The 17649-nt window shown below is 35.9% G+C and overlaps 1 protein-coding gene across 8 annotated transcripts in view; it reads left to right on the top strand.

Moving 5' to 3' along the window:
• STXBP4 (syntaxin binding protein 4) overlaps positions 1-17649 on the top strand; it is a 187693-nt gene that overhangs the window by 13409 nt on the left and 156635 nt on the right. For all 8 annotated transcript variants that reach the window (XR_010124586.1, XR_008494944.2, XM_054456389.2 and 5 more), the window contains exons 2-6: positions 3472-3549; positions 4001-4125; positions 8682-8814; positions 17140-17246; positions 17426-17636. Coding sequence is in view for 6 of the 8 variants with exons in the window: in XM_054456389.2 (XP_054312364.1) it covers positions 4079-4125; positions 8682-8814; positions 17140-17246; positions 17426-17636 (498 nt within the window). In the remaining 2 variants the exon portion in view is untranslated. The remainder of the gene's footprint in view (positions 1-3471; positions 3550-4000; positions 4126-8681; positions 8815-17139; positions 17247-17425; positions 17637-17649) is intronic.

The following is a 17649-nucleotide window of genomic DNA, read 5'->3' as shown; positions in this document are numbered from 1 at the left end:
AATATTTACTATAATTTCTGGCAGAAGATATTTTTATCCCTTTTATTTTCTCTTTTTTTTGTCCAGTGAAAAGAACTGGTTTTATTGAATACCATGTCTGAGAATATAAATTACTAAGTCTTGCTCAAACACCATATGTGTTATGGACAGATTTTTTTAATCTGATGAGATTTCTAATTATATGGGATGAAGATTGTTTTAATGAGATCATAAGTAAACAGACTTATCAAAGAAAAGCTCTAATTTAAGTTTTCTGGAATAGATTCATCTTATACAACAAGATTTTTTTTCTCCAATGTTCCACTTTCTCTGTTTTTGCTGACCTAACTGTTTCCCTCTTATGATTCACCAAACTAGAATAACAATATATTTGTCTTCAATGTGCATATTTTTAGTAAAAGAACAGAATGTTTTCCTTCTGTGTTATTTATTAATTATGGGAACTTGAGGGTGGTGTGTGTGTGTGTGTGTGAGTGTGGTGAGTATGTGTATGTAACATTACTGGAATCCCTGTTGGTTGAGGGCCTTGCAAGTTTGTATAAAGAGAGAGTAGGAAGCAGGCAAAGGAGAGGGAAAGGACAGGCATTTTATGATATTTAAGGACATGACAATGAATACCTTGTTAATACAAAAAAATGAGCCCACTGTTGGGATGGATAAGATTAAACCCACTTCTGTTTAATCAATAGTGTCATCTTTATATAAAAGAGATAACACATTACCACGCCTTACTCTCTCATTCCACTTTTTTGGTGAATCAAACTTTTTACCTGAATTAATTTTCCAGCATACTGTAGTAGAAACAGCTTGGGTTCGGAGCAAGAAAGAGCAGGATTCAAACTCTACTTTACAACTAGCCTGTGACAATGGACAAGCCACATACTTTCTGTATGACTTATTTTTCTTTTGTATAAAATTGGGTTAATAATACCTCCCTTGTGGGGCTCCTGTGGGAAGAAAATCCTGTAACATGGTGCCTGGCTGTATTCGTGTTTAATGATGACTTAGATCCCAGGTTACGCAGCCTTTCTCCATACTCCCCGTGTATACTGCTGTCAGAGCACTTCACCCCTCCTGATCTGATCTCATCTCTAGCACTTAGGACACTGCCAGCATGTTAAGTGAATGGAATAAACACCTAAATTTTATTTTATACCTTAAAATAGAAATGTTTTAAAATGTCTTGTTAAGTATATTATATGGAATCTATTTTAGAGTAGCATTTATACATCATTAGGCTTGGATATGTTCCCAGGGGACCTGGGGACCTGTGTCCAGTTAGAACAACTCACCAAAGATGAGGATCTTACTCACTTTGGTACCAGTAGAAAGACTGCTCAGTTTTTCACATCTGCTTTTGAGCAAGATGTTACTATTCCTACCTTACTTAATAGGAGGAGATGCTAAGAGGTTAGGCAATTTTTCTAATGCCATATTACTAGCCCATGGCAGTATTGCCATTTGAACTCTGCATTTCTTTTCTTTTTTTTTTTTTAACTTATGTCTAGTACACTTTCCACAATATTAAATAAATACATTTGGAATACATAGTGTGTGAAACATAGTGCCAATTAATGGTAATTACTATTATTGTTATTATTTGAGAATGACCTCTCTTGAGGTTTGAGAATCTGCTCCATGCGTGTATCATTAAAGCAGTCTATAATGAACTTATGCAAACTTAGTTTTAGAATTGAACTCTCTTCCATGACTGTATCAGTCTTGTGGACAGCTGCAGTGGCTCTTGACTCTGAGAGACTACTAGTCAAAGCCCAAGGATTTTAAGCTCCTCCCTCAGGTGGCCCTTCTTTTCCTCATCGGTACTGAATAACTTTCTTACTTCATGGTCGTTGGACTTTTGCTACTGACATTGTGGCTTGGTGGCTTCATTTTTCTGGCTGCTGTTGACCTGCATGCTTCCACTGTTCCTGTTGCTTGCTACTGCAGAGGCTGTGAAAGTCGAAATGTGTTTTTACCACCCAGACCAGTGAATACATCGCTGTGTTACGGTCTCAAAAGTAGTTGGCTCTGTGTTTGGGGCCCATTCAGTTCATTTACGGAAGAATCTATGATTTCTTCTGCATACAGTGTTTGAAGAAATGATAGGATGATCCTCTTGATTTTAGTCTTCAATCTCTCAGTTTTGTTCTCCCTAGAACTTTTTGTTTCTGAGTCTTCAGTTTCTCTGGGACTCTTTTTTTTTTTTTTTTTTTTTTTTTTTGAGATGGAGTCTGGCTCTGTTGCCCAGGCTGGAGTGCAGTGGCACGGTCTTGGCTCACTGCAAGCTCCGCCTCCCAGGTTTACGCCATTTGCCTGCCTCAGCCTCCCAAGTAGCTGGGACTACAGGCGCTGCCACCACGCCCGGCTAATTTTTTTTTTGTATTTTTAGTAGAGACGAGGTTTCACTGTGTTAGCCAGGATGGTCTCGATCTCCTGACCTCGTGATCCACCCACCTCGGCCTCCCAAAGTACTAGGATTACAGGTGTGAACCACCGCACCCGGCCAGTTTCTCTGGGATTCTTTAAGATACATTCCTCCTGCACCTGTTTCCTAGGCCAGAATTTTGTTGTGAATCAGTTGCTGATGTGCTGATGGATTGATTCTCCTCAGCTTTTCAGAGGATATCACCTTTCTTTACCTTAGTATGCAATACAAATACTATCATTATGTGTGCGCTCAGATTTAAAAAATGTTTAAGAAGCACTGCCCTAAATTTCAGCTTCTTCACCCCTCTTTTACCAATTATCACCCAACCATCTATTTTTTGTCTTCCAAAAACTTGTTCACAATTTTCATCCAATGGCTCTTTTCCCTTTTACTCTTCAACATTCTGAGTTTATACTGTTTGTAACTCTTTACCCTAAGACTTTCATATTAGTTGGCTCTTGGGAGGGAAAGAATATATGTGCCAAGGTCAAGACGCCATTTTTAACTGAAAATCGGGTTTTTTAAAAGTTTAACTTTGTTAAGCTATAATTGATTTACAACAAACAGCAGATATTTAAAGTGAGACAGTTTGTTACATTTGACATGTATCCATTTGTGAAATCATCACCACAATCAAGGCACCTACTGTACCTCTGTAGAAACTGAGGCTTGGAGAAGCCCAAAATTTCAAATGAGAACCCAGGCCTATCAGATCTCAAGGTCCATCCTGTAGACTATAACCTGAGTTATAGTTAGGAGAAGAAAAACAACAACAACAACAACAAAACACTGTTTTTCATTTGTGAGGGAAAACCACACAGTCTCTGAATCTAGCTCCTCATTTCTTCAGGAAGAGAGTTGTACTAAATGATCCTAGTGTCTTTTTCAATTTTAAGTTCCTTTGCTTCATTCATTGTTCTTATGAAAAGGTGGTAAATCTCTGTTCAAATACAGTTTGTTTTAATTAAATGAAACCACTATTCTCTGTAATTTTCACAGTGGAACAATATAAGACATTAAAAGCATTTTTTTTCTCTTCATAGGAAAGCCATTTAAGAAATTCCTGGAATAATATTAGTCAGAGTAATATAGGATCTGCAGGAAGTGCCTCAAGATAGTTGGTAAGATAATAAGAATTTAGTTTTTTTCAAATGCATTGCATAATTATTTTTCTGACTATAAGCTTCATACCCTTGTACTCACAGGAGACATTTTCCTTAATCTTTAACTATTATGTGATTTTTAAGCTTACCAAGGGTGGAAGTTGTAATAATTACCTGAAGCTTAGCTGTATGTTCACTTTTGCCAGAGAATGAAGATGTTATATAGATGTGGATATTCATAATGATATAGACATAGACTTATCTATCTAATGAGCTGTCTTTACACTTCTCGGATGTTATTGTCAATGACTAAAATGCCATAACACAAAATACATACAATACATCTAACATCTATACACAGGCTTATATTATTTATGTTCCAAGTGTATATAATGTTTTTATGAACAGTTGGAATCAAATTTGACAGTTCTAAGACCTGACAATTTATTTTCTACTTCTTCAATCCTAGGAAAAGAAGAATTTCTGGACTCTTCATCAAGATCTTCATTTATACAGCTGTTAAATCCAAGGCTACTTTGGTGAAAGCATGAATAAAAATACATCTACTGTAGTATCATCCAGTCTACTTGAAAAGTAATTTTTAAGTTTAACATGTTTTGAAATATAGTTTGAAATATGTAAACTATTAATGAACATTTGATTAAAAGTTTTTTTACATCTAGCTCTCTAATGTGGTCTAGGATAGCAGTAATGAGTAGTGAGTAAAGTAATACATTGAATTACCTTTCAATGTAAATCAGTGTATAGAACAAAATCTGCATTCTCTTTAAAGTCATCTGTGCAGGCACGGTAGGGCATGCCTGTGTCCCAGGGGCTCGGGAGACTAGGACAGGAGGATAGCCTGAGGTTGGGAGTTTGAGGCTATAGCATGCTATGATTGCACCTGTTAATAGCCACTGCACTCCAGCTTGGGCAACATAGCAAAACTCTGTCTCTAAAAATAATAAAAAATAGACAATTGTCAAATACATTTTTAAAAACTCTTTTGTGAGATTTCTTTTTAAAATTTTGATTTTTAATATCTAGAATATTTTATAATTCCATTAAAAAATTTGATAATATATAAATGACTAACAAACCACCCTAAAGTCCCTTAAAACAATAAGCATTTATTCTTTCTCATGATTCAGTGGGTTGGTTGAGCAGTTCTGCTCTATACCAGATAATGTAGGATGGCCTCATTTACATCTTGTGAGGCCTCAGCTAGGAAGGTTGAATGGCAGAGGTCTCTTTAGAGCTGGTCTGTCATTCTTCAGGAGGCTGGCTCAAGCTTTTCGCATGGTAGCAGAAGCACAGGTGTTTTCCAAATATCCAGTTTCCTTACATTTGCTGGTATCCCATTGGCCAAAGCAATTTAAATAGCCAAATGAAAATTCAAGGAGTGGAGATACAGACTTTGCTTTTAGTGAAAGGAAGCAGTAAAGTCACATTACCAAGATGCATGCAGACAGGAATGGGAGGAATTGGTGGCCATTTTGCAAACGTAAAACATACCTTTAACAAGGTATATTAAAAAAAATCTTGCTATTATTCTAGTCTTCACTGTGTGCCCTCATTCCCTCTATAAAAAGTTGTTTTTATTCTTGGTCCTTTTGTAGTGCTTCTTTTTGCTTAAGCCAATGCATATGTATAAAAATAAATATACACATATATATATACACATGATAATTATATATATTTGGATTCCACTCCCCAGAATATTCTTAAGTAAAAGGTGTCATGTATACTGTTTTGACCTTGCCTTTTTGTTTTAATGTATATCCTGGTGATCCCTTCATATCAGTTTATAAAAATCTTCCTTGTTTTTTGTTATAACTTGTTTTTGTTATATTCCTTGTTTTTGTTATAACTGCATAATATTCTATCGTGTGGATGTACCATAGTTTATTCAGCCAGTATATTATGGATGGGCAAACAATACGTTTGCAATTTCTGGTGAATACAAATTATGCCAAAATGAATAACCTAGCATATAAGTCATTTTCTATTTTTTGCCAGAGTATCTTTGGGATAGAGTCCTAGAAATGGAATTGCTGGATCAGAGGGTCTTTTTTTGTTAGAGGTTACCAGTTTATCTCTTTAGAAGTTGTACCATTTTGCATTCCCACCAGCAGTGTGCAAAAATGCCTCTTTTCTCATAGCTTTTTCATCAGAGTATGTTGTTGAAGTTCTAAATTTTTATTGGTCTTGTAGGTGAGTAGTAGTATCTCTGCAGTTTTAACTTGTAATTCTCTTATTATGAGTAAAGTTGAGCAGAACTATTTTTAATACTTAATAGGAAAAAAGAGTATATAATCTAAAATTTTAATAAGAGTTTTAAAATAAGGTCCTAGTCGTGTATGTAAATTTTATGCTGCTATGAACATATAAATTTATGTTTAAGAAGAACTTTTAACAACATAGACATTGCTTATAATAATTCTGGGTAAGAAAAAAAACAAGATCTAAAATGGTTTAAGTAGTATGATAGCAATTCAGAAAATATATGGATATTAATTCAGAAAATATATGGTTAGATTTATAGAGAAAACATATTAGCAGCAATAAACTGCTGTGTTAATAATACTTTGTTGGGATTAGAAAAGTAAGATCCTGTACTGAAACAATAATATATGCTGGAGATTGTTTGTGCCCCCAGTGAAGGACATTCACATTTGGAGGGTTTAAGAGTTAGTGGAGAGATCTAATAAGGTAGCTTACTTCCCTTTCTTACCTTTTCTTTCATTTCTAGGCTTTACTTGTTTATGTTTTTGCAATCTACTATCCTGTAAAGAAGGGGTTTATTGGCCAGGGGCGGTGCCTCATGCCTGTAATCCCAGCACTTTGGGAGGCCGAGGCGGGCAGATAACTTGAGGTCAGGAGTTCGAGACCAGCCTGGCCAACGTGGTGAAACCCTGTCTCTACCAAAAATACTCAAAATTAGCTGGGTGTGGTAGCACGCACCTGTAATCCCAGCTATTCAGGAGGCTGAGGTGGGAGAGTCGCTTAACCTGGGAGGCAGAGGTTTCAGTAAGCTGAGATCACGCCACTGCACTCCAGCTGGGACAGAGCAAGACCCCGTCTCAAAAAAAGAAAAAAAAGAATGAATTTAGGGTGCATTTTGGACGCTTGGACCCTGTCCTCTCTGCCTTTTTTCTAGCTGATTGACTATTGCCCTAGAAACCAGATAGGCCTTCCCAAATTCGAGCTGAATTCAGTATACCTGTGATACAGCTCTAAATGATGTTATATATGGAGAGCAAAATATTCAAAAACGGAGTTCTATGTGCTTTTTAAAAAAATTTCTTTCTTCTTTTTAGAAATTTTTTTTGAATGCAACAGTTTTCTTAAAGATATTCTTAGAATTTCTATGGCAAAAGCTAAGAAAGCTTTTTCTAAAAACTATAATCATCTAAGATATGAAGTAACTCTTTTTTTTTTTTTTTTTTTTGAGACGGAGTCTTGCTCTGTTGCCCAAGCTGGAGTGCAGTGGCACGATCTTGGCTCACTGCAAGCTCTGCCTCCCGGGTTCACGCCATTCTCCTGCCTCAGCCTCCCGAGTAGCTGGGACTACAGACGTCCACCACCATGCCTGGCTAATTTTTTGTATTTTTAGTAGAGACGGGGTTTCACTGTCGCCTCGATCTCCTGACCTCGTGATCTGCCCGCTTCGGCCTCCCAAAGTGCTGGGATTACAGGCATGAGCCACCGGGCCCGGCCAGAAGTAACTCTTGTTTTAATAGTAGTTTCAGTTATTCGATGTATTTGAAGATAGCTGGAAGTCCTATATTCAACAATGGCTCTAACACAACAACAAAATAGATTACATATCACATTTTGCCTCTGAAGTAAGACTGACTGGGCTCACACTTGGGCCATCAAGTTAACGTATCTGAATTTTGGGTCTTTTAAAAAAATAAGGGTAAGAATCTTAAGGATTTTATAAATATTAAATTAAATGTCATTATTTAGGTATTGTTTAGCACAGTACCCAGTATTAGTAAATAGGCAGCCCTAAATCTTATTTCAAACTTAATTCGAGTTTTGTTTGACCAGTAAAAGTCTCTGATCTGACCCAGGTATTCAGAAATGCAACTTGGATATCCCTTTTGCAGGATGTTTTGTACAGTCCCTTCTTTTCAAATGGCATTGCTTTTATGTCTGACAGAAATTACAGTTGAAACAAGTACTTTTTACCAAGAAAATATTCTTTCTAAATTAAAAAGATAAATTTTGAGATTCAAATGGAAGTCATATTTACTTTGCTTTAAATGGCCACAGACATGTCTTTTAAAGCTACTTCAAATATTTAGTTTTGGAATTCTTCAAGTAGTCTAATAACCAGGTAAAAGCAAATCTTTTCTGTCACCTTTAATAAATTTTTGTCATACTCCAAAGAAATAAGCATTATCATTGTAAATTCTTTTGTATTTTGGATGTTTTGTAGGGAAAATTAAAAGTATAGGCGAGCAAACTCATTTAATTGCTGTTATGTCACCATACTTTTTAAAAATGTCATTGCTAGTAAGTACTAAGTATTTTGGGTTGTCTAGATCAGGGGTCCCTAATCCCTGGGCTGCAGACTGGTAGTGGTCCGTAGTCTGTTAGGAATCAGGCGACACAGCAGGAGGTGAGTCTAGGGCAAGTGAGCATTACTGCCTGAGCTCTGCCTCCTGTCACATCAATGGCGGCATTCAGTGCTCATAGGAGCACGAACCCTATTGTGAACTGTGCATGTGAGGGATCTAGCTTGCGTGCTCCTTTTGAGAATCTAGTGGCTGATGATCTGTCACTGTCTCCCCTCACCCCCAGATGGGACTGTCTAGTTGCAAGAAAACAAGCTCAGGGCTCCCGTTGATTCTACATTATTGTGAATTGTATAATTATTTTATTATCTATTACAATGTAATAATAAAGTGCACAATAAATGTAGTGCGTTTGAATCATCCCGAAACCATCACCCCTCTGCAACCCCATTCCCTCTCCCCCCACCTTGGAAAAATTGTCTTCCATGAAACAAGTCCCTGGTGCCAAAAAAGGTGAGGGGTTGCTGGTCTAGATCTCAGATTTTGATTTAATAAGTAGTTTAAAGAAAAAAGTAGGTACAGATCTCTAGACTAACCTGTGTGTGCTAATTTACTTTATCTTAGGGATCCTGCCTTTCAGATGATTACAGTTACCAAGGAAACAGGCCTTGGCCTGAAGGTACTAGGAGGAATTAACCGGAATGAAGGCCCATTGGTATATATTCAGGAAATTATTCCTGGAGGAGACTGTTATAAGGTAAAAATATGTCCCATGCCCACCAAAAATACAAACAAAAAGACCCACCAGTGGTAAAGTTTATTTTTTCTTCTTTATTAGTGAATTTATATCCATTGTGACCATACCTCAGTGAAAAATACAAAGGAATTAGAAGATAAGACTATTGGCCTCAAGGAGCTTTAAACTAAGAAATAAATAGGTTCTTCTATGAAAATAATAGATATTTCTGACTGTAAGATAAGGTTATTATTTTTAAATTACATGCTGTTCAACTTTTATCCTGTATCTGATTAAGAGAAATTATATTTGATGACTTGTTATCTTTCTACTACTTTGAGTTTTTATTAAGTTGGATCAGTAGAACTTTAATTACATTATTTAGCCTCTACTAAATGCAAAACAAAACAGAAACAGCAAACAAAATCTAATTTCTGAATTCGCAGTTCTTGTTGAGCTAATGAGTTTTATCACTCATTAAAACCAGAAAATGTCTTTTTTTAGGAATTAGAAAGTCTTACTCTCCTCTTCAGTGTAAGAAATATATTATATAATGAGCTCCCTTTCACTTTGGTTGGTAGGAATCTCAGACCCAAATTTGAAGGACAACCCCAGCAATTTAACAAACTGGTTACTATATTTGAATTCTCATTCTTCTTGGATTTCATTTGCTATTTCTGTTTTACTAAAGTGATTATGTGTCATTTTTTGAAAATTGCCTCCATTTAATTTTGGAGAGATATCAGATATAAAGAATTTAATAAAATTATATTAATAATTAAGAATTAATAAAATATTCTCCATTTGATTGCCTCCATTTGATTTTGGAGAGATATCAGATATAAATAATTTAATAAAATTATGTTAATTAAGAATTAATAAAATATTCTATTAATATCAAGCTATATAGCATGAGAAAGGATCTTCTTCTTATTTTGTTCTTGTTGTTTGGTTAAATAAATAGTCCTACTACTTTTACCCACTGCCCATATCCCTCCCCCACCACTGCAAACACTTGTTTACCAAGCAGTTTATCTTTTCAACTGGATTTTTTTGTCTTGTTAGGGAAAAATTCCGTTTTACCAATAACTTCCAAAATAGTTGTAGTACTTTCAGTTGTTTTATGCTTGTTCGGATAATAAGGCATCTTTTAAATATACTTTCTGAGTTCTAAGTGTTATAGAGGGCAGGCATGGTGGCTAATGCCTGTAATCCTAGCTTTGGGGAGGCAGAGGCAGGAAGATTGCTTGAGCTCAGGAGTTTGAGACCAGCCTGGGCAATGTAGAGAGACTTGAATTCTATTAAAAATTTAAAAAAATCAGCCCGGCAAGGTGGTGCATGCCAGTAGTCCCAGGTACTTGGAGGCTGAGGTGGGAGTATTGCTTGAGCCCTGAAGATCAAGAGCAGTGAGGCATGATCGTGCCACTGCACTCCAGCCTGGATGACAGAACAAGAACCCTGTCTCAAAAAAAAAAAAAAGTATTATTTAATAAGTTTAATGGCATAAATTTTTGGCTATTAAATTTAAATTATTAAATAAATATTTAAAAGCTAAATTTAAACAAATTCAAACAAACAAAAAAATGAATTTTTTCTTCCAAGAATTGAGGTGTTACTTTAGTCTTAAAGCTGAGAGGTGTGTGTGTGTGTGTCTGTGTGTGTGTGTTCAATATAGCTATGGCATTTCTTAAACTACACTTGATATAATGCAATAGTAGAGTACCCAACAAGTGATAAGAATTTGCTTTCTTTTTTTTTTTTTTTTTTTTGAGACAGAGTCTCACTCTGTTGCCCAGGCTGGACTGCAGTGGCACAATCTCGGCTCACTGCAACCTCCACCTCCCAGGTTCAAGCGATTCTCCCACCTCTCAGCTTCCCTAGTAGCTGGGATTACAGGTGCGTGCCAACACACCTAACTAATTTTTGTATTTTTAGGAGAGACAGAGTTTCACCATGTTGGCCAGGCTAGTCTCGAACTCCCAACCTCAGGCAATCCATCTGCTTCAGCCTCCCAAAATGCTGGGATTACAGGCGTGAGCCACCATGCCTGACCTAAGAATTTGCTTTTAAGACAAGCATCAATTTGTGCTTGTTTGTTACGATGAAAACTATTTGGAATTAGAGTAATAAATTGATAGCAGTGGTGCTGAATGACTCTTTATCTTCTGTCAGTGATAGCAGATTAAGAAATTATTCTTAAGATATCTACTTTTTCTTGTTAGAATTTATTGAAGTATTAAAAAGCAAAATTTTCTCATTGACTATATTCTCTACTTAGCACTAGAGGGCAGCACAGAGCTATTAATGTTCTTCCTACCTGGTCATATCTGACCAAAGAAAACAGGCAAGACAGAAAAAGGTGTAGGAGAAGAGGACCAGGGGTGATGGCTCATGCCTCTAATTCCAGCACTTTTGGAGGCCCAGGTGGGAGGATCCCTTGGGCCCAGGAGTTCCAGGTTGCAGTGAGCTATGATTGCATCACTACACTCCAGCCTGGGCAACAGAGCATCTCTAAAAAATAAAAAAAATTATAGAAGAAGTAATTTTCAAGTGCTTACATTATTTTTAAATATTTTCTCAAGATGGAGAGCTCTATGCATATGCATATTTATTCTTCAAATACAAAATTGATATAACTTTACAACAATGTATTAATACATTTACTATATTCTAAATACTGTTTTAACATGTTAATAAATTTCTAGTCTGCACCAAATTTCTACATAGTAGAATCTGTGGAATAGGAAACACAAACTCATAAGGTTATCTTAATGAAGTTGCTGAACTGAGTAACTGTTAATATTTTTTAAATGCATATGAATGCTTTAACTTTCTGTAATTTTGTTTTAACATTATGTTTCATAATTAACAATATAGTCTATTTCAAGCTTATAGCTAGATTATATTTCATTTATACTTTCAAATCTTCCAAACTGTAAGGGAGTTACAGGAACGCAGAAGAAATTTTCTTTAATTATTCATGGTTTACCGCCACCCACCCCAAATGTTTTCCTCCTGGAAAATATGAGAATAAAATACTGGTTTAGTAGAAGCAAAATAGTATGTTTCTTTGAAAAACATATCCAGAGTTCAAATATGGGATATTATGAATACATCTTTTCAGTTCAAGCAGAACCAAGATTCCCTCAGCTCTAAGAGCTAGAGGCACCCTATGAATTGAGAACAACTGTATTAATTGCTATAGTTAAGGACATAAGAGAGCTCCAAGTCCCTTTCACTCTGTCAGCTAGTCCCATATCTATCTGGGGACAATCCTAGACCCTTTTTCTGGCCTAGACACTCCTGTAAGCTTCATACCCATATTCAGTTCCCTGATCAACATTTTTACTTGGACCTCTTAAAGGTATCTCAAACTCGGCATTTCTGAAGCAGAACTCATGACATTTACATCACACCATATTCTGCTCAACTCTTCCCAAACAGAGTCTCTTCCAGTTTACCTAGTCTTGGTGAATGACAGCTTCCAGCTACACAAAGTCAGAAAATTTAACAGCTTCCTATTTCAACTCCCATAACACTATTCAATTCATTAACACATACCATTGACTTTTTTACTCTCTAAATATCTCTTGAACCCATCAGTCTTCTTGATCTTTATTCTTATCACTGGAGCTTAAACTGTCATCAGTTTTGAATCAGCCCTTTCAGTAGCATCATTTGTTCTTATGCACCATACCTATTTCCCTCCCAACCTATATATCTTATATATCTTACTAATATTTGGTTGCCTACAAGGTTCCATATAGTGTGGCTTCTGCCCTGTCCTTCTCTGGCTCTCTATCACTATGCTTCCAGAGTAGCATTTTCTCAGTTCCTGGAAGGGGCCAATTTTTTTCTTTTTTCCATCTCATATGCTGTTCCCTTAGGAAACAGCACTCCATTTCCTTTCCCCCATTATTTCCAGTTATCAATTCAAAGACTGCTGCCTAAGGGTTGTGTTGCCTGCTTTCCCCCAGTCTAGGCTAGGTTTTATTTTTTTCTATATATGCTCCTAAATCCCATTCCTTTCCTTTGTGTCACCTACCTCAGTTTGCAATGATATATTTATATTTATGATTGTTTAATCAACTCTGCCTGAACCACAAGACAGTATGTTTCTTAAGGGCAAGGACACTATCTGATTTTATTCACAGTAATATTGTTAGTCCCCAGTGTGGTGCCTGACACATACATACTTGCTCAATTTAAATTTATGAATGAACGGTCCCGTAGTCATTTTGTCACATTTCTGAGGATTACTGATCTCCTTATTTACCCTTCTACTGGCGCCATTTGGGCTCCACACCAAGGTACTTCCTCCTTGGGCCTTTGTGTCAGATTTCTGACAACACTTTAAAGTTCTCAAATGTTCATTTTTCTTTCTTTTGTTGCTGGTAACATAGGGAAAGCAGACAGAAATCAAAATCCTCTCTTCAAATCTGATAGTATATTTCATATTTTCTTCAGTTGGTTCTAAGACATACATTAAAACGTACACATATAAGCTATGCATGCACACACACACACACATATATATAACATGCATATATCGGTACGTAATATACTTATGAGTGTATGTACGTATTTTTTCCTCTTCTATCTCTGAAATTATAGGTCTCACAATCAATGTCGTCATGTAATTTGTGGCATTGAAGTAGGACATATTTAACTTTCAGAGGAAATCTGTTTTCATGCTGAGCATAGCACTGGAACCAGGGCTAAGGCTTTTAGATAAATAGCAGGATCAGGCCTCTGGATGGCAAACTATGAAGAAACCAGTCCCACTGGTGGGAGCTGAAGAAGTAGCAACCAAGATGGTTCGCTTTGCAGTGTCACTCTCTTTATTCCTTTGCCATTGTTATTTCTGTCATAGCTACCTTAATTTCCTCAGACTGTTTCTTGGCCCCCTTTAACTTATTGTGGACTTACTATATACCTAGCACTGTACCAGGGAAATAACCATGAAAAGGACAGAGTTCTAGTTATGCCTAACTGAAAGAATTGGTGATTCTGGCCCACTAAAAGAATCATTGCCCCTAGATTGGGAGTTGCTGATTTAGTATATTCTAATGTGAGGGCAGGGAAAAGCGGATATGTAAACATAAGGACCATACAGAGTAAGTGCAATCCTTTAGGTAAGTAAAAGTGCTTTTGAGCAAAAAGACACAACAATTAAGTAAATCCTGGGGAACTAGAGAAAACTTGCAGCAGAAATAGTGTTTGAATTGGGCTGTGAAGTTTAAGTCAGAGTTTATCGCAGAGAAGTGGCAGGGTGGATGGTGGCATTCTAGATGGGAATTCATATGTGTAAAAACATTGAGGTTCAAAAGACCATGGTTGGTTTGAGGCACATTCTCTGAGAGTAGAATGAAGAATATGCTGGTGTGGAAGGTGGATGATGAAGCTAGAAAAAGTAAGTTGCAGTGAATTTGTTGTGCTGGGTTTGGGATGTTGAGGAGTTTCAACTTTTCCTACCAGTTGGCAGCCATCAAAGATTCTCAATTTAATGAGTAATATAATTAAATTTACTATCAGTATGAAAATTGTCCACAACAGATATGGAAGTCTCGTTCCCCTCATCTTATTTAACACCTACAATGTGCTATAATTTACATATGTTACTTAATTCTTATAGCAACCTTGTGTTACGTATATTTATCCCCATTCTACAGCTTAGAAAATAGTTTCATAAAAGCTAAACAACTTGCCTCAGTTCACAGTAATAACTGGAGTTAAAAGAAGGTTACCATCAGTCTACATCTTGTAAAAGTATAGGAAAGGAATCTTAAGGCTTACAGAAGGACTGTTTCTTAGTATTAGGTATAATGAGTTAGTTAAGTCAGAATTAGGCTGTATAGATGGTTTCTGATAATATTGAAATGTATTATTTAGAAAACTATATACCAAAGTCAATATAGAAATGAACAGTACTGGTCGTTTTTAACAGAAGTTTTTATGTGGTCAGGAATATATTGTTATTTCAACATCTACATGAATGTCAATGTGAAAGAATTCAGATCTGAAGTTCAACATATGAAAGTGCTTGGCACATTGCCTCCCATGTCAGGTAGTTGCTCTGTAACTGCTGAATTGGAATCTAGACTGTGTGGAAGAGGTCTCAGCATATCTCTGAAGTTAGTATCTTCACATGTACATTAATCCAGCTGGGGCAGAATGCACTCGAATGCCAGACTTACAAAAATAGCTTTGTTTTCATTTGCAGGTTCTGACTTTTAAACAGGTTCAGAAATTCACATGATCAGCTAAGATCTTATTCTAGGAGGCAAAGAAAAAAACTAACTGCTATGAATACTTTTTAGAAAGAAAAAATATGTAAACACCAGAAGTCATAGTCAGAAGGCATTCTTCTTCTTCTCTTCTCTGACTCTCTTCCTGCCAGAAAATGCAGCTTCTATACATCAGTGTACTTTAATACAAGATGGGTTAAATTGCCTTCATGTGAACTTTTTCTCTGTACTAACACTGCATGTTATGTTGTCTGACTTTGCTAACTATATTTAATCACATATTTACATAAAATCAAAATTTGTTTTCAAATTACACATATAAAATATAAATATATATAATATAAATATATATGTGTTTATATATATATATATTTTTTTTTTTTTTTTTTTTGAGACAGATTTTTGCTTTGTTGCCCAGGCTGGAGAGCAGTGGCACAATCATGACCTTGACCTCCTGGGCTCAAGTGATCCTCCCACTTTAGCCTCCTGAGTAACTGAGACTACAGACATGTGCCAGCTATTTTTTTTTTTTGAAAGATGGGGTCTAACTATGTTGCCCAGGCTGGTCTCGAACTCCTGGGCTCAAGCAATCTTTCTGCCTCAGCCTCTCAAAGTGTTGGGTGTACAGACGTGAGCCACCATGCCTGGCTTATACATTTTTAAAAATTAAGTTGACTCTTTTGGCTTAAGTATTTTAAATAATGTTTACATTTCAGTAGGATAGGGTCATTATGCATCTAGATTATATAATCTTTTACACAATATTTGAGATATGTTTCTATAAAATCCTTTCATGAAAGTTTTATGTCAATTTTGTTGTTTTCCTATGTATTCTTTAGTCAGTGAAAGAGATAGTACTTCATGTCTTTTCAAAAAATAATAATACCTATTGTTATTTAGGAGTAAAATAACTGTGAATCACCATTATTATAAATAATACAGCTTAGATCAAAGATCAGTATCCAAGGGATATATTTTAGTAGATAAGACTTTAAAGAAAGATGTTTTCTTGAATTTGTGGAAGTTACTTAAGTACCATCAAGGTGAAAATCTCCCTTTTTAACCATATAAGCTTTTTCTGTAGTTAAAAAAATAATGGTTTCTACCACTGTACTAATTAATGATAAATAGGGAAATACCTTAGGAACTGTAAAAGAAGAAAGCTTATTTTTATTTTCTAGTTTGAATGAAAAGAAAAGACAAAAACTGGGAAACTTATCTAACAACCACATTAACTCTTGTTCCTAATATGCTCTGTCTTACTCAGTTAGGCTAGCTATGAGCAAGCCAGGCCTTAGCAAAGGGAACACCAAGCAGCCAGTTAGAATTGTCATTATTAGCAGGACGTGGCTAACAATATATGCACAGCCAACTAGGCCTTGATCATAGGGGGATAGCAGGTCTAGTAAAAAAGATTATGCTGAAATATGGGTAAGATCAATATAATTAAAATCTTTGGCCAGGCGCAGTGGCTCATACCTGTAATCCCAGCACTTTGGGAGGCCAAGGTGGGAGGATTGCTTGAGCCCAGGAGTTTGAGACCAGCCTGGGCAATGTAATGAGACCTCATCTCTACAAAAAATTTTGAAAATTTAATTTTTTTTTTTTAAAAAGACCCTTAACTAAAGTTTTAAAAATCTCAATGTGGGATAAATCCACACACACATTGAACAGTTTGGTAGGAGGACATATGTAGGAACGCAGAGAAAATAAAATAAATGAGTTTTGTATTCTGAAATATCCCACAGTTATTTGGCCCACTTTATCACAGAGTCAGAGCTTTATCAGCCCCATAGTGCTCAGTTTTTAAAACAGGTCCCTTTTCCTGGTGTACTGGCCTATGTCCTACCTACCATATTAAGAATTCTTTAGCATGTAAATTTGTTCATGCAATACATGAACCATTCCATTTTACTCAAATATATGTTACCAAACCAGACTTTAATGAAGACATTTTGCTACTGAGGTTGTCTAAGATTTTACTTTTTACTCTTTTTGAAGGCATTCTTCATGAAAACTTTTCATTGCTTTAATTACATCAATTAATTTTTTTTAAATACCTCATTAGTTCCTTTATGAATGTTACTGTTTTTGTTAGGATGGTCGTTTGAAGCCAGGAGATCAACTTGTCTCAGTCAACAAGGAATCTATGATTGGTGTATCATTTGAAGAAGCAAAAAGCATAATTACCAGAGCCAAGTTGAGGTAACTATGCCATCCATGAGATAGAATGAGTCATTTAGGATGTCTCCTTTAAAGTAGTAATTTAAGATGTATTAAGTACTTTATAAGAAATATTTTTAATAACATTTGAAACATTATCTTGGATTTCAGTTGTACTATATTCATAGCATATCCATAAAGTGATTTTTTTTTAACCCTAGGTTAGGATCTGCTTGGGAGATAGCATTCATAAGACAAAAATCCAACAACATTCAGCCAGAAAATCTGTCATGTACATCACTTATAGAAGCTTCAGGAGAATATGGACCTCAAGCCTCAACATTAAGTCTTTTTTCTTCTCCTCCTGAAATACTAATCCCAAAGACCTCATCCACTCCCAAAACAAATAATGCCATTTTACCTTCTTGTGAGGTAAGTCAGGTAA

The sequence above is a fragment of the Pongo pygmaeus genome, chromosome 19, assembly GCF_028885625.2.
Source record: "Pongo pygmaeus isolate AG05252 chromosome 19, NHGRI_mPonPyg2-v2.0_pri, whole genome shotgun sequence".
Lineage (NCBI taxonomy): Eukaryota > Metazoa > Chordata > Mammalia > Primates > Hominidae > Pongo > Pongo pygmaeus.
The sequence above is the reverse complement of the archived record's forward strand: the minus strand, read 5'-3'. Positions and strand labels throughout refer to the sequence as shown.